Raw genomic sequence first — 18,782 nt, 5'->3', positions numbered from 1 at the left:
CCGTGTAACGCGTATCTTGAAAGACATTACCAGTGTATTTGTATGTTATTGATAAAATACCCCGAAACGAGGGCGTTTCGAATTAAGAAGGGGGTAATGTTACGTTTCATGAAATGTACCTGTGAAATTCGGGTTAACTCTTGTTCACAAGTTTGGAATATATGGAACGTGAACCCGATGTTTATAAATTCCGTAAATAATAGTCAATGAACAGTTAACGAAAGAAATGAACAATAATTGATTTAATGACTTTATTAATTTAACATGTAAGATTTAATGACAAAGTAGTGTATTTTGTATGTTTTATTTGGGTACAACGTTATTGATTTATATGTTTTATTTGGGTACAACATTATTGATTTAGTAGGTAATTTTATTGGTTAAAACCCGCTAACTTATTGATTGCATTGATTGTGACGTAATGGGTATCTGATTGTCCCTTACGTCATCATAACAACTTTTGTCTATATAAACCAGCTGTTTTGGGTTCTGACTTCAGTCGGCTGTGGGGAGCGACTCGGAGCACACAGCCTTCCCTGGTAAGGAAAAAGTGACCTAAGTCACTTTGGGGAACGACTCCGTATACTTCGGTTATAAGACGGTACCAATTCTATGTATACGAAAGCATTAAAGGGAACCAAGTTTTTAGGAACGTCCTGGATTGACCACCGGTTGGTCACCTTTTTGTTAACCAAATAACGTTGTACCAACCAAGTTACGGTGTACCATTCTGTGTGTTTATAAGTGAACCATTTGATCGGTCTAATAAATGTTATAAACTTTTAACAAGTGTTGTTCCTAAGAAACATTGTTTAAAGTGACCAAAAGTTGGCCATTACTTCAACCAAATAAGTGACCAAAAGTTGGTCATTACGTCAACCAAATAAGTGACCAAAAATTGGTCATTCTGTTAACCAATTAAGTGACCAAAAATTGGTTATTAACCATTATATAAACTGTGACCAACGGAACTATCAAATCTCGACCAGTGACCACAAAAACCAATAGCGGCCCACGAGTTAAATATTACACGATACCCTCGGTTTCGTTACAATATCATTAGAAATAGACGATTGGTGTCATGGTTTTCATAGTATCGTTGAAATTGAGTTTGATGAACATGACGTCGTCAAACACGTAAACGGTGCACGTAGGTGTATTAAATTGTGTTGGATATGATTTGTAGACATCAGAGACGGGAAAAAAGGGAACAGAAGTGACATTACACACCAGTTTTTGATAAAGTTATTTTTAAATTGCACGATATTCAATGAGAGTTTTTCTTCTATACCGAAATTAGTTAATTACGGCATGTAAGAAGTATATAGTACTGTTTGTTAAACGCAGACAATTGGGAAAAATTTGGACTGCGAACGACGTCAAACAATGTGTATTCTCCACCGCCTACAATGTAAGGCGGTCTTTCGACTTAATTTCGACTGAAATTTGAATCTGCTTTTAAACAAACCAGTAAAGAACAAACGATCAGTAATGAATTTAGATATGTCCCTTAGTCAAGAGTGGTCTAATCACTTTAAAAATTACTGAATGTTAATACGCGCGAGTGAAGCAGACAAAGAGATCATAAGGTTACAAGAGACATAATTTACGCTTGCATTCGTGAGCCGGTGTGCACTTATATTCTTTCTTTATTTCTTCATAATTTTCTTATAAGATGTGATATCATCATGAAACTTGAAATGCATGATCATAAAATGTTACTTTTTACTATGACAAGAAAAGAAATTGAATTAAGCAAGAGAAAGAAAACTGTTTTCCCTGTCTACGACTTTTTGGGACAACCCTTGTACATGTAACATTTACAGCGAGGTAATTAATCTATTTATACATTATTTAAATGAAGATGGCTAATATTTGAAATTGGTGTAAAATATGGAGATGTATTTCACACACAATTACTTATTTTCCGTATATATAATTAATACTAAAGTTTTTTTTTTAGACTAAAGAAGGCTAAAATTCCATAAACAAATTTGATTTATTGTTGTTTTGCACATTGTTAGAAAGCACTTGAAAAAGTTATCGACACTTTCAAATTTATTTGATTTAAAGTTTACATATAAGATACGCTTTATAAACCAGTATTGTTTACACAAGAAAAACATTTTTTTTAATTCTGTTGATAAAGGACATATTTCTTTAATTACATATTTTGCTTGCTAAAATATCCCATTAGCTCATGTACGTGTTTACTTAATTGATTACTGCTTACTCAGACATATTGCAAATATATGTCACTGTTTTGTTTTTATTTAATTTCAACAAGTCTCTATCATCTTAACCTTTTTGAAAATGTGGCTTTTGCAATCAACTATTTTGACATTCGAATTTGCTATTAATTTCTTTGGAACTTATTTCTTGGCTTTCACCTGGCGAAAACAAGATGTGATAACATTAATACTGACAATATTATATATTTCAATTGTCATTTAAAAGCACTTAATCTAAAATCTTTGTAAATACATATATGACTAGGCAAAAAAAAAATGATGTTTACTTACGCAAGAACATGCAAGAAAATATTGATCAAGCCCTACAAAAATTTGAAAATTCATAAAATATTGAATTGTAATATGCAGTCAATACCGTGTGTAAATAAATATCCATCAAATTGGAATTTGGCTTTTTGTAATTTACAAGGTTAGAATTTTAATGCATTTGTACCGTTTAAACTTTTACCTACAATAACACGTCTTAGATAAAATCTCATGATTCATCATTTATATGTCACCATTCCATGTATGTTTTAATGCAACAACATGCTGGGCTTGGCGAGTTTTATGGTTTTAACATTTTTCGTCCAAAGTGTTGGTGAGTTTTATTTTTTTCAACAAAATTTTGTAATGAGTAAATTAGCTTTTAATCTATTAAACTTAAATGTTTTTCTTTTCAATTTTGAAATTTACAACAAAAAATTTTATATGCAGCTACATGTAGTTCATGGAACTAGTTTTGACAAATGATTTTATTTTTTTGAAAACTTATAATAAAACTAATGAATTTATTTTTAATTCAAAGGATGTAAATATTTTCAAATTTGGAAGAGAGATTTACAATTTGATGACAAAATATATCTGAATGAAACACATGAAACAAACAACTCATTGCACGCACTTTCTGCAATATCCTGTGGCCGAATGTGCAAGAATGGAAAAGCACTGGCATTTTCTCACATAGAAGACGAATGTTACTGTTACAAAAATAAGACAGAGAGTCATTCCTATAACACTGTGGAGGGAGCTCAATATTATTACTTATCCAACTATTTTCAGACAGATGAAAAGTGTAAGTTATAATTAGAACATGTTCTTATTTTTCTGCTCAAAATTTTTTTAATTGTCAATTTTCTTACAGAATTTGTAATTTAAACTTATTTTAGAAATGAAATATTATTGCAATCGCGATTTCACTGTGTCTCAATTCCTTGTTTTTTTCCAATGCATAATTTATATTTAACAGAGAATCGATTTTTTTCACAAACATTGTTAAATATTTCAGAGAACACTTTATTTAAATAAAGAAAGTATCTTCAGTTCTTTTGAAGATAAGGTTTTAACGTCATTTTATTTCTTAAACCTCTCAATATAATTTCATTATAAAATCCTATATAATTTACATTTAAAAAAACAATCACATGATTGCTATTGTCAGCTGAAAGAAATCCTTGGCATAATTATCATTTGCGTTGTAAAATAATTTCTCTTTGTCTTTCTTTTTTTAAGTTTTATAACAGAATATTATACATTAATCAACATGCGTTTTGTCTGAGCCATGCAAGAACCATACTTTTATCTAATGTGAACAATATCAGTTCAGTTAAACATTGAAAATGTAAGACCTTTAAAGGAATTTTGTAAGGAATAACACATAATGATAAAGACTTCTAGGTCTTGCATTTTTTAAAAATGAAATTAAAAAAGAATGAATTCAAATCTTCATTTTTGTCGATTTATTTTTTTCAGATTGCCGAGACAATAACTATCAATATCTATCTCAGATCAGTGTGTGTTATAAAGATTATCTTGACAACAAGAACTGGCAAGATGCCAATGCAAAGTGCCAATCAGACGGAGGGTATCTCATTATGCTTGACACTGTGGAAAAACTCTCTGTGTTTCAAACTTTAATACCCAAACAGGGTAGGTTTTACTTTGCTTAAAAGTATGTCTTATTTTCTCTGCATCAGGCGCCATTTATTCTCTCTAATTTTGATATTTTTTCAAAGAGTTCAATCGAATTTCGGTTGTCATATTGATACTTTTTTCTCCTCAAATGGCGTCCCTGTTGAAGGAAAAGTGTGATGATACATGGAGATACCTAACAGATTTCTAATGTTCATTAAACAAGGTAAAATTAAAGCAAAACATCAAGGATGGGATCAGGTATCATGGAGGAGTGAGACTGTCACACTCACTATATGTCCCTTCCTCTTATCAGGAAATAACAAATAAAGGATTTACACCACTTCTAGAATATACTTAAGCAAGGAAATCCTGTAGTTCCTTTTTCACCACATATAATATTTTGGTGAAAAGTAAAGAAAGGGGATTTGTAGAAGATTAACTGGAATCTTCTACGTATGTTTGAATGTAGCGATTTTTTTTTAAGTTATTACAATTCAAAATAGATATTGTAATTCAAATCTATGCTGGTTGCAATATTTTTTTTTAGAAATGAGGTATGGATATATTTTGAATTACCACTAGTAGAATTCAATCCTATTTCCTCTTAAATTCAATTTAAATAATTCATTATTTTCATCACTAATATGTACATCATTACCATGCCTAAATAAAACTATGTTGCATTTTATATACTAAGAAGGCTCTAATATAAATAATGTGATGAGTTCTATAACATACAACATAGAAATCATAATTATGACTTAAAACTTGACTTTCTCTACTGATTGAAACCGCTCAGAGTAGCCTAGTCGATAGAGCGCACTCTTAGTAGTGGAGTGACAATCCTAGAAAAAGATGCTTAGTTTTCGAGTTTAATGGACCGGCATACCCTACGGCTGAAAGTTATATTTTATAAAAGAGACATTCCTCCTCATGCATTTTCGCCCGGTCGTAGAGTTTTCTTAAGTCAATTTTTTTTTAACTTGCGATGAAAGAGAAAAGAGGGGGGGTTAAGTCTTTTATTTTACTTGCTGATAATATTCTTTTTTAAAGATTAATTATTAATTTAAAAAAAATACTATATCGTGTGTGATAGGATAGCTACAGGTATCTAAATTTACAATGCAAAATTAATCAGGAAAATTATCCCCCCCCCCCTGTAAAAAAAAACAACTTATGTTTTCTTATAGAAACTGCGTTAATTTCAACAAAATACATTCAATACAATTATTTCATGCAATATAAATAACGAATGTTTACTTAAGCGTTAAAAAGATTTATAAGACAACGATTTCTGTTCAAATAAACCGCACTTTTTTAAAGACATCTTCACAATAAGTCTTGTATTCTACTTGATCTAAAATGTTTTGTGTAACTGGAAACGGATTGTAGAATCCCATTGTGTCTATGACAGTGACGCCATCGATCAAAATATTGTTAAATATATTAAATTGGCTTCCATTATTATTAAGATAAAGGTAATATTCAGTTTGAATTTAAATTAATGAGCATTTAAAAGTAATTAATTTTCCTTTTTTTTCAATTTAAACAAATACGTAAAGGACAAACATGTCACTTTTCATTCACATTCTTGTTTGAATAAGGTATCTTGCATGATTGGATATTGCCTTTCTACTTCATAAGCAATATAGTCTAACGCAAGTATGAAACAGAAAGAGAAGAACGATTTTCGTATGTCGTCAAAAAGACTGTCCATCACTTTACAGAAACTATTTTTTATTTCCTTCGAAAATATATTTAGTGTTTTCTACAGCAAAAACATGGACTTTGTCATTATTCAAACTAAGGGATACATATTTTGTTTACGCATTTCCTCATTTACATGTACATACTGCCAAAAATTGAACTATGTTACTACAATCCTTTATGAGCGGGGGTATCGTATTTTGCTTACAGTACTTAAGTTTTCTTTTGGAAAGACGTACCAGAAAGGTAGATATGAATCAAACGGAACCGTTAAAGCAATCCACTAAAGTTTTTGCTTGGAAAACTCATGGTTTGTTCTGTCATAAGAAAGCTTTTTCGATATTTTTCCTTTTGAGAAATAATTGTCAGTTTTGCTTCAAAAAATGTCTAATATTAATCTTACAAATTGCAATGGAGACAGAAGACAAAGTACTATATACGGTATCTTTAACCAACCACAGAAACAACAAGGAGGTTTCAACATTCTTTTTAGGACTTCTGATGAAGTGACAAAGACTACTGAGTATTTAGGCAATCAGCCTTTTTCAAAATTCAAAGATATTTCCAGTCAGCAGATGAAAAAAGCCACGCACGACAAGCATTTATTGTAAATATTGCCACATGATCAACATTTTGCACTGTTCTAATTATTGTCTTCCCACCTGAAGTATCTTTTTAAGGATCGGCTATCATTACTTTTACAGTGTAGCTCTTTTACAAAGTTTCTACTTTTATAGTTTTCAATGAAACATATTTTTGAAAAGTTAACAATAAAGATATACATGTACGTGCACATGAAAACCAATGAATAGAAATTACAAGCACTAGCAAACGTATTACGTCATTAATTTAACTCTTCGCCCCTTTTTCAAAGAATTGCAACTTTAACACCAATACGTGTTAAAAATCTTTCAAAACCTCAAAATCTCTACAATATAACCTGCTTAATTTATGAATAAACGCTTATTCAAAAGTTCATCAAAACAACGTAAATTTTCAAATCATAGACAACATTCACTGATAAAAAATTGACCCTTTTAACAGAAAAATTAATAATATAAAGACTTTTAATATTCTGTTTTCTGTCTTTTGGATGAGAGTGGAGTACCGAAATTCAGTGTGAGAGCAAGGATGACCTCTATCAGAAGTTTTACAAAAAAACTACTTAGTATTTTTAAAAAAGCGTTGAACAATTTCTTTAAAAAATAATGAATCAGACGAAAAAGGCTTAATAAAAACATAACATTTAAAAAAGTGCGAAATTTATGGTCATATTTCGGTTGCTTTATGGGTGGGGTGGTGGTGGTGGTGGTGGGGGGGGGGGGGGGGGGTAGGGGTGATGGGTGTTGTTGTTCTTGTTTTTATTTTTCTTTACTTTGTGTACTAAATATTACGTGATAGTACGTAAAGAATAACGTACAATAGCATTAAACCTTTTAAGTTTAAATAAAATACTATAAGACAAACCTTTCATTTTACAGACAGACAAACGGGCATTCTTATTCAATTTTGCGTTCCTTTTCCATGAAATCAATATATTCACCGAATAAATAAAATTCCTATACAAATATACATTTTTTTCACGAATTCCTTTAACTTTTCTTTATATGTACAATATTATGGTCAGATTTTGTTCATTGATCTTTGATCTCCTTTTATTTTAAATTTTGACCATAGAATTTTCTACGACCGGGCAAAAATTACTGCCTGATAATATATCTGTCCAAAAAAGTACAAATCAGCCGTAGGGTAGGGTGGTCCATTAAATTCAAATTTTTGATGGTCTAGTCACTCCACTATAGTGAACGGGAGGTCGTGAGTTCGAATCTCGACCGCAACCGACCTAAGTCGATAAAAAATAGCTATAGGTAGCAACTGTTCCTCTGCCATGCGCTCGCTACTTGAAGTGAAAGTTGCGTCCTTCGGATGAGACCTTAGAAACCAAGGTTCCGTGTCACGACAGGCGTTGGCGCGATAAATATCCCTCACTGCTCAATGGCCCTGAAAAAGCCCACGTCTTTAGCGACATAGCAATATTGATTGAGTTGCATGTAGCATACATTGTTTTACAGAAACAGTAACATTTGACAGTAAAATTCTTAATACTCAATTGTGACCCTATGTTTTGAAAAATGAGTGAAAACGACAGTGTATAAGAATATTAAAACAATTACAGCAAAACTCGTTTAGTGCAAACACGGAAATTGCGAATTTACGGATAAAGTGAAGTAATCTAGGATCCCCAGCTATATAAATTTAATTACTTTCTTATACGGTTATAACGAATTACGGATATAGCGAAGTAATTTCACAGGTCCAAGTGACTTCGTTATAACCGAGTTTTACTGTATTTTTAAAAAAAAAATAAAAAAAGTGGAATTATCCATTTTTCTCTGAAATTTAAAGAGAGTACTGTGGAACTTGAATCCATTGCTTTTAACCCTCAAAACAAATTTACAATAAGATGTACTTGACAAAAACAGCAAAAGTCTGAGAAGAGCAAAGAATTGCAAAAACACAAAAACGAAGTTCATTTTCGTGAGTAGTCTAGAAAGGATCTTTTCCAAAAGAATCTAAAGTTTAATAAGAGAATTGAATCAGAATCAGACATCCACTATATTAAATTTTCTCCTGACGGTGTTCATACCCACATGCCCTGAATATATAGGAGTTTTGGGGATAAACAGAAAATTAATGTTTATTCATGTCAACAATATAATTCTCCAAATCTGTTATATTTTAATTTGTTTCATTTTCCAAACTTGATAAAAGACTCCTATCAAAACGAAGAAACAAGTCCATGAAATCATAGGATCTGTCATATTTCAGTATAAGAAGGTCCACACTCAAAAATGTGTTCTAAAACAATAAGAAATAGGAGGAAACTGTTACAGACATATGTTTAAATTAAAAAGTGATATTAAAAAGACATCATTAACTCAAAGGCTAATTCATTGAAAATCTTTTTCATAAAGAAAGCTCAAAACATTCCTTTCAAACAGCAATTTTATCTATTCAGTTTGCTTCAATGTAAATCTGAGAATATCATGCATACACAATTGAAAAATCCTGATTGAAAATTTAAGGAAAGCAAATAGAAAAGTCAAACTTAAGGTACAGAGTAAAGTGCAATTCAGTTATACAAAATCTGACTTTAAGAAAAGAAAATAAATAATAAGATAAAAATTGTAATAAATAAAATAAAAAAAAAAATTAAAAAAAAAAAAACTTTGGAATGTTAAAGGATTATTGATAAGTTCTTCAACTAATTTTTTTCCAACTTTATTCCAAGAATAATTATATTAATTAAAATTGTTCAACATCATTACTTTAATTTGATAAATATTCTTGCATATTTTAATCAATTATATCTTTCAGGTAAGTACAGGTATTTCTATATATGTTCAGCTGTGAAAAAAAAAACAGTCTAGTATATGCATTTTATAATTAAAGAACTTATTAATTATTCTTTAACATTTTCTAGGTTTTTTGTTTATTTTATTCATAATGATTTTCTGCTTTTTTTCCTAAAGGGCCATTCTTGTATTAATGTTACAGTAAAATATGTGTGAGCAGGAATTTCACGTATTTCCTGACTTACATGAAATACATGAAATTCCCATCCTGCTTAGGGATATCATGTATCTACTGTTTTCAATCAGGAAATACATGTATTTAGTAAAATTATCAATATTTTTTTCACGAATAAACTGACGTACAGTGTTTTGGTTATCTATTTTAATATCATGAATTGTTTATATTGATGTACAGTCATTTAAATTTTATTAAAGAAGGAAACTTTTTTACGAACTAGAGGTACTGTGAGCAATGAGCTCACTAAATGATACCCCCCGCCTCCCATATGAATATATTGGCAGTATCCATGTTTTGCTCTGGAAAATCCAAAATATATGTCAGATCAAAAAGTAAAATAGGAGGTGCACAATGGCAATATGTAATAAAGATTCTGTGAAAGTTTCATTAAATTTCCTTCAGTGGTATGAGAGGAGTTGCGGATAAGAGATGGGTACCCCAAAGCGTAACAGACGGACGGACGGACAGACGGAAGGACGGACGGACAGACGGACGGACGGACGGACAGACGTACAGACGGACGGAAATACCGATTACTATATACCCTCCCGCTTTTCAAGCGGGGGGTATAAATATACAGTGTACATGTATGTATATGTATATTTCATAAAACAACGGTTCTTTATTATATGAACTTAAACATATTTTTAGGGGTTATATGTAATAAAAAAGCAAATATTTTGTGACAGTTCCTCGGAACACACTTTATTATAGTACTTGCTTTCTCCAATAAGAACACTATTCTTCCATTTTTTTATTAGTGTATTATTGGATTGGGTTGGAGGATACTGACCAAGATGGTACATGGATCTGGACCAAACACAGAAGCAAAGAATATAATCAGAGCCTTTGGTTCCCGGGAGAGCCACAAGGAAATGAATTCTGTGGAATGGTGCAATACTTGAAATCAGACCTTAGAGTTGGATTATTTGACCTGACCTGCCACACTCAAACGAGATTCATCTGCGAAATGTGACTTTTACTCAAAGATAAAGTCATAATCATGTGTAGTGCAAAAGGCTTTGAAATGTTACGTTAAATTATAGATTACGTTAAAATCTTGTACAAAAAGCATTGGTAAATCCACATAAGTTTCAACATGAACATAGTGTTACATGTATGTTTTGTTAATCGCTCCACAGCAATAACAATGCCCCTTTTACCTTACTCACCGCCCATGTTCATAATTTATTTTCATTAGCTTTCTAACATATTTAATCGTAATCTTCTAGAAGCTGTCTTATTGAGATGTTGTAGTGAAAGAATTTTGAACTATTCCACTAAGTGTCTTGTTATTTCTTAATTCATTCCTTTTCCTCCATTAACTTCATTATGATCTTTCTCTTCGGAACATTCTTCTCGTTCAGCGATATTCGATTTGAATAGTAACGATAAAAAACAAAGCCTGAAAATATGAGACTCCATATGGGAAAATTTAGCAGCACAAAACCTAATTCTCTCTACAAATTAATAGGTTAAATGCCTTTGAAGTGTACAGTAATAAAAATCAGTTAAATAAAAAATTAATGGGTGAATCGTGCCCTGACAAAAATTTGCTTAAGTTAAATATAATTTACATATACCTTTAGATATATGTTTCAGAACTTGACATTTTTATATTCGATGAAAAAGGTGAGTAAAATTTTGGGGAGGGGGATGCGTAAATACATAAGTAATAGTCTCATTTTATATAAGAATTGAGCAAGTATCAATTTCATGGAAAACAAAAAAAATATATATATACCAGAATGCTTCCAATAAAAGTTTAATCGCAGTGACTTATAGCTAGCACTACTGTAACTAAAAAGCACTGAGAATCCAACAAAACCCTGTGGAAGTACTGAGTGGTACTGAGAAAACCCTGAGTTGTACTGAGCCCGGTACTGAGTAACTGAGGAAGTCCTGAGTAGCACTGAGGTTTTTACTGTATACACTGAGGACATACTGGGAGGTTCTGAGGTTGACTCTGTTGGTACTGTGGAGGTACTGAGGGATACTGAGGTGGTTCTGGGGCTCTGAGCTGATACTGAGTAGCCCTGAGTTTTAATACTGTTGCTACTGAGGTAAATCTGAGTAACACTGAGGCTATTTTTCTTAAACATTATTATTTTTATTATGAGACTTATTGTAATCTAATGTTCAAATTTCTTTATTTATAAACTTTCTTCAAATCAAAATCAGTAGGTACAAGTATCGTCAACAATAAAACTGAAATTGTGTTTGCTTTTTATTGTATTTCTTTTGAACTTTTACAAGGATATTTAATTAAGTCTTCTAAGCATATTTAAAATGAAATATATCTTATTTATTTATTTATTTATTTATTTTTTTATATCAACCAATTAGTTAAATATTAATTATTTGTGAAATTTAGTTGTTCAACATTTATCCAACCAGTGTTAACATCGTGATGAATAGTAGTTCCTGTCTAATAATTCTCATTCAACACCTCACAATTTAATAAGTTACAATTCTGCAGTGCAAATACAAAGTCGTTAATGACGTTAGGGTAATGATAATGCTTCTGACATATTCTATTGTACGGCACATATAAAAATTTTGATGAACAGGTCGCAATCACAATGACAGAAAAAAGTTTTAGCAAGTCTCAAAAAGCTTTTACTTGAAAGTTGTTCGTTGCTGATGATCAAAATTATGAAAATAAATCAAAACAATTGTCGAAATATTGATATTAAATGAATAAAGAAATAACTCAAACAAAGACATTTTTCAATGGTATTTAATCAATTTAAGCAGAAATAGAGTGATGTGTCACAGATCAAATTTACAACTTGTTAATTAGAAATAAATTTACTGTCAAATAAAATAATATAGAAAAGATGTATTTTGACTGACTTTACCATTCATTGCGTATTTTTAATGCTATTAATATCATCAATATTTATGCTGTTGCTGCGGAATCTTAAAAAGAAAATATTCAGAATTTCAAAATCATATCTCGTTTTTCATTGTTGTCATCGTCTAAATTTTGTATTAACTCCCACTCGGTATAAATTCAATATGTAGAGTATAATACTTAATTTACCGGGTCAGTAAAAACGTGTAATTGTCACTTTGTAAATTTTGTATTCATTGTCACGCAGTTAATTCTTATTTTTACAACTTACAAATTATGAAAATAATTTGAAAAAAAAAAAAAAAAAAAAATGGGGATAACTTAAAGTTTTGTTACATGTGCTTGCATAATAAAATGAACACCGACAGCAGAAAATAATACTTAAGTTATAGCATATTTTTCTTTATGTCCAGGTTTTATTTTGAATAAGTTCGCAATTTATTTAGCACACACGCACATGATTTAAAAATTCTGCTAAGATTGAATGCTCAAAAAATTTCATTTTGAAAAATAACTAATACCATCAGATTAAAAAACCCAAGCTATACTATGAACTCCATATAAAAATATAGCTTAATCGGAAACAGTTGTTTACTGTGTAATTGTACGAATAAAACATTTTTTTTAATTTATTAAATAAATTTAAGTTTACTTAAAAATTTTTATTGTAATCAATAAGTGTCCTCCTTGAATGTGAAAGTCTGAAATACTGTATAGCTGTGATTTGTAATGTTAATTTTGTTCCATGTCTTACCGTGGTAGGAGAGGCAGAGATTGACCAATCAAAATCTGACCAATTAAAATCTAACAAATGAAATTCTGACCATGCGGTGCGTTACTCTGCCTTTTCTCCCACCTACATCCTTGGAGGACGGACGTTGTTTCAAAGTTTGTAATTTATTTTATCAAGATTTTGGTGAGTAAATTTATTTCATTATGTCTGCTATGAGTAAAACTTCAGTTGTCATTCTTGGACACTCAATTGTGCGTCGTTTTCATGAATTCTTGAAATATGGTGACATTAGGTATTCTGCGAGCCTTGGTCTTGGAGAAACGCATTCCGTTCTGTACAGGGGTGTGGGTGGAAGAAAGGTTCGTGATGTAATATCTAAGGATATGGAGAGCGTATTTGCTTTAGGTCCAGATGTAGTTGTTCTAATGATTGGGGAGAACGATATTAGTCCAAGTACCGACGCTACCTTGTTAGCTGCAGAAACTGAATCTGTGGTATCGGTAATGCATCGCCGCTATAAAGTTGCAAAAGTAATTGTTTGTAAATTATTGCCACGATTTGGTGTTCGTTTTGGGTACAATAATATTGCAGACAAAGTAAACGCAATATTGAGAGATGCATTGCCAGCACTGGGTTACTGCGTATTTTGGGAACATGGGAATTATTTCGTTTCTCCCCGTGAAGGAGACTGCAGTCGTAAATTTGTTCACGACGGAGTTCATCTGAACAGTCAGGGGAATGTTCATTTATATAGGAGTATAAGGGGAGCTTTAATTTCAGCGAGAAAATAGATATACATCTAAGTCATAAAAGTTTGTCACCATTTTGTTACTTTTATTGTTCGTCAATTTTTCAGATAGATATTCTTTGAAATTATACAACATTTTGTTATTTTAACAGTACGATAGGCATTTAGGATGTCTAATAGTGTAAAACGGATTTATCCTTTTTCTGTGAAGAAAATTCGGTTGGAAAAAGTATCAGCAAATTTGATTGTTTCGTTGTTAGTTTAATTTTTACAGTACTTTAGGCAGATACTATGTACAAGTTTCAGGCAGTTTTTTGGTACTTGCCAAGTTTCAACCCATTTGGGTTTTTTTCATTTTAGTTTCGGCTTTTACCAGGCAGATGGCGATTTTTTCCATCGTTTTTCTATTTGATATCTAGGAATGTATTTTAAAGCATTCCAGATTTATCCTTTTTCTGTGAAGTAAATTCGTTGGAAGAATGTCTGCCAATTAGTTTGTTTCGGTATTAGTTGATTACTAAAATATTGTGAATTTTTACAGTACTTTAGGCAAGTCCTAAGTACAAGTTTCAGGCAGTCTTTTGTACTTGCCAAGTTTAAACCCGTTCGGGTTTTTTCATTTTAGTTTCAGCTTTTACCATGCATATGGCGATTTTTTCCATCGGTTTTTATTTGATGTCTATGAATGTATTTCAATGCATTCCAGATCGACTTATCCTTTTTCTGTGAAGGAAAATCGTTGGAAATTGTCTGCCAATTCGTTTGTTTCGGTATAAGTTGATTACTAAAATATTGTGAAATTCTACAGTACTTTAGGCAAGTCCTAAGTACAAGTTTCAGGCAGTCTTTTGTACTTGCCAAGTTTGTACCCATGCGGGTCTTTTCATTTTAGTTTCAACTTTTACCCCGGCGATTTATTTTCCATCGCTTGTTTATTTGATAAGTCTAGAAGTGCATGTTGATGCCTTCCAGATTTATCCTTTTTCTGTATAAAAAGAAAACAATTTGTTGGAAAAATATCTGCCAATTTGTTTGTTTCGGTATTAGTTGATTACTAAAATATTGTGAATTTTTACAGTACTTTAGGCAAGTCCTAGGTACAAGTTTCAGGCAGTCTTTTGTACTTGACATTTAGCCGTTTTGGTTTTTAATTAATGTTAGGCCCACTTTTACCTTGATGATTTTTATATCGATTTCACTTCAAGTTGATTTACCTAATCATGTTCGATTCAATGGTCCAGATTATGGAGGAATTAAAATTAAAAAAAAAAAAAAAAAAAAAAATCCGCATTTCATTTTGAAGGTACAAGTTTACTGTTTGTATATATGATATTGAGTCTTGTACAAATAGTTGTTTTTCATTATTCATTTATTAAGGTTTTATTGTTCTGCAACTGCGCTTAGATACTTTACAAGCCCTTCAAGTACCTCGTTTGTAGTAGTGATGAAAACAATTAACAACAGCCGAACAGGTTGTTATCTGTGGGAAAGGCACTACAGCCTTCTTGGGAATTTGACACGATGCGAGGGTTGTCGGCTTCAAAGGTGGTGATTTATAACTTATGTCAACCTTTCGTTTTATGTGGCGGATAGTTCTTACTGATCAGCATCGGCTTAGTGATGTTGACTAATGGCTTTTGCAGTCGCACAATGGGTGCTTTTATTGGCTTACGGCAATTCGGGAAATACAGATCTGTTCCAAAACACTTTTGGTTCTACTATTTACTCTATTTCCGGAAAATTTTTGTCAACAACTGTAGGTGATACAGGGTGTTTTATCGAAAAGCGGCAGAATCAATGAAGTGAAAAATTAATTGTAAGAAAAGGTTCATCACTTTCTAGTTTGTTGTATTAGATTTACACATTGTACTGAGCGATGAAAGTGGTTATATAATGTAATGTTAAATATCAATATGCTCAAATACGTTGTCATGTAGGCTAACTGACTCTTACAGTTACAGTTGGGGCCTCACTGGCTACAGTGAGGTCTTACAATTCTTGTTCATTGTCAATTAAGGCCGAAGCCTTTTACAGTTTATATTTATACATAACATAATATATTGGATACATACTTCTTCTTTAATTTTAAATTTATATAGGTATATATTTACCAGCATTATGCCAGGCAAAAGGAATAAAGCCCAACAGTCCAAAACAAGTCAGGTGAAAAGACCACGTCGTGCACAGAACGGAACTGGAGAGTCCACTACCAATGATGCTGTGGCTGTCGATACAAGCACTCAACCCCTTGATGTTCCTCCTGAAACCTTGGCTGCATTAACCCAAACCATAACAAAGGCAGTCACGGAGAAGGTGTTAGCAGAGATAAAACCATTACTGCAACATCAGGGGAGTATCTCTGTTCATAATATGGGGGGAGAAAGGGGAAATAATGCTTCCACTACATCAAGCAATAGCTTAACAGCAGGTCCTTCTGGGTCAGTTTGTCAAATAACAAATAAGTCAGTGGATGCAAGTATCTCAGGATTGGTATCAGGCGCTGTAATCGAACACAGTTCACAGATTGTAGGTACTGAACTTCCACCTGCAGCAAATGTCGGTAAGAAATCAGGTTTTGTAAGCTCATCAGTACCAATAGAGGCAACTGTTTCTGACAAAATAAAATCTAAAATTTGGTCAAAACAATATGTTGATAGGGCTCTGTTGTTAAAAAAGGAAAAGGGGAAAAGTAAGTATTCTATCAAGGTAGAGGAACAGGATCAGACAGGTAAGGTGGTATTATCCACAATATGCGATCCACAGATGACGACGAAGTTAGGGATGGTTCGTTATCCCTGCATGACTGGGTAACTGCGTGGAATAGGTATGTGACAATATATTGCATTAAAAATACACTTGCACAGCCAAAGCTTGCAAAACACATGGAATCAGTAAGGCAAATTGCAGAGGAAAAGGGGGACTGGAGAAAATATGATAAGGAGTTCAGGGAACTCATAGAACAAGGTGAGGTAGAATGGGGTGATGTCCATATGGAGATATATGTTAATGCTCGCCTCAAACAATCAGAAAAGAAGTCAAGCAAAATAACACCAGACCGTTCGTCATTTGGTACGTATGAGGAAGTCCCTCAGGGGTCATGCTTTGCCTATCACAAAGCTGGAAGGTATTGTAGGCTTGGTTCATCATGCAAATTCCAGCACAGATGTTATAACTGTGGTGGCTTCCATCCAATCTACATATGTAAAAAACCAATTCAACGGCCATTTCGTTTCTTGGACAAATCCAGAACCCAAAAACCATTTCAAGGAAATGGCACATCAACCAACACAGGTAATGCTAAATTCTCAAAACCAACCTATCCCACAAAAGGGTCCAACTCCAGTAAATCCCAGTAGATTAGAGTACTGGTTGGTGGGGTATGACAAGGTAGAAACAGAATTTTTAGTTAATGGTTTTCGATATGGTTTCCACATTGGTTACACAGGGGAAAGTAGAAATACTCTTTCAAAAAATTTAAAATCGGCACTGGACTTACCAGAAGTTATTAGCAAAAAGGTAGAAAAGGAGATAAATTTGGGTAGAATTATGGGTCCTTTCAAAGAGAAACCACTGCCAATTTTAAATTGTTCCCCTTTAGGTCTAGTTAGTAAGAAAACAGAGGGTGAGTACCGTATGATCCATCATTTGTCATATCTGTCAATGATGGCATACCCGAGGAAGAGTCATTTGTTCAATACTCTTCTGTAGAGGATGCTATTCAAAACATTAAGCAGTGTGGGAAAGGATCATATTGTTGCAAAACAGATATTTCTAATGCATTTCGAATTATCAACTTACATGCATCACAGTTTGAATACTTTGGTTTCACTTGGCAAGGTCATTGGTATTTTGACACATGTCTTCAGATGGGTTGCAGTTCTTCCTGTCGTATATTTGAAAGGTTTAGTACAGCACTTCAGTGGATTGCACAAGAAAAATTAGGAATTAAATTTATGACTCATGTATTAGATGATTTTCTAATTGTTGACAAATCTGCGACAGAGTGCCACAAAAAACTTGTGGCATTTTTAACAGTTTGCGCCGACATAGGTGTACCTATGGCTAAGGATAAGACATTTGGTCCTAACAAGGTAATGACTTTTTTGGGATATGAATTAGACACCGAGATGATGGAGGCAAGGTTACCTATTGATAAAGTTAAAATATGTAGAGATACAATTGAACAGCTTTTACCAAGCAGAAAGATTACTTTGAAGGACATGCAGTCAGTGATTGGTCTTCTTAATTTTGCATGTAATGTGGTCTTGCCAGGTAGAGCGTTCTTAAGGCGACTTATCAACACTACTATTGGCATTACAAAAGCATATTATCGCATTAGACTAAACAAAGAAGTAAAAGCAGATTCATGTACTTGGTTAGCCTTCTTGGAAAAATTTAATGGTAGGTCGGTTTTCTTACCAGATAGGTGGGTTGATTCCAATGAATTAAAACTGTATACAGACGCTTCAGGATCTATAGGATACGGGGCAGTGTTAGGTGGGCACTGGTTCTATGGGACTTGGAATGATAATTGGAAAAAATGTAATATTACTCTCTTGGAATTTTACCCAATAGTGTTAGCTCTTTAAGTTTGGAGTCATATTTTTAAAAACAAATGCATTTACTTTTACACAGACAATTATGCCCTTGTGCATATCATTAACAAGCAATCGTCTAAGGATAAAAGTATAATGTATTTGGTTAGAGAGTTAGTGCTAATTTGTTTGCAGTCTAACATTTTGTTTAAAGCTAGGCATCTGGGTACCAAGGAAAATATTCTATGTGATTGCTTGTCTCGTTTGAAGGTGCAGCAGTTCCATTAACTTGCTCCTTGGATGGACAAAGAACCAACGGTGATTCCCAATCTGCCAACATTGCCTCCTTAGAACCAGTCTTGAGGAACCTGTTGACTTCAACATTGGCACCAGCTTCCACTCAAGCATATAAACGGGCATGGTCTATTTATAGAAATTTTGCAAATTTGATATGAGTAATGAT

At 32.6% G+C, this 18,782-nt stretch overlaps 1 protein-coding gene across 4 annotated transcripts; it reads left to right on the top strand.

The window, feature by feature from the left end:
• The first annotated feature begins 15,261 nt into the window (after positions 1–15,261).
• On the top strand, positions 15,262–17,931 carry LOC134229811 (uncharacterized). 4 transcript variants are annotated; one of them, XM_062711627.1, is made up of 2 exons: positions 15,262–15,610; positions 15,899–17,931. In XM_062711627.1, the coding sequence occupies exon 2, from the start codon at positions 15,903–15,905 to the stop codon at positions 16,593–16,595; it is 693 nt and encodes a 230-aa protein (XP_062567611.1). In that variant the 5' UTR covers positions 15,262–15,610; positions 15,899–15,902; the 3' UTR covers positions 16,596–17,931. The 4 variants fall into 4 exon arrangements, with proteins under 4 accessions (XP_062567611.1, XP_062567605.1, XP_062567599.1 ...); XM_062711621.1 differs by having other exon boundaries at positions 15,263–15,610; positions 15,884–17,930; XM_062711615.1 differs by having other exon boundaries at positions 15,264–15,600; positions 15,899–17,929.
• Positions 17,932–18,782: the final 851 nt, after the last annotated feature.

Source organism: Saccostrea cucullata, unplaced genomic scaffold (genome assembly GCF_032062105.1).
Source record: "Saccostrea cucullata isolate Sc308-1 unplaced genomic scaffold, CSIRO_AGI_Scuc_v1 ctg1420, whole genome shotgun sequence".
NCBI classification, from domain to species: domain Eukaryota; kingdom Metazoa; phylum Mollusca; class Bivalvia; order Ostreida; family Ostreidae; genus Saccostrea; species Saccostrea cuccullata.
The sequence above is the reverse complement of the archived record's forward strand: the minus strand, read 5'-3'. Positions and strand labels throughout refer to the sequence as shown.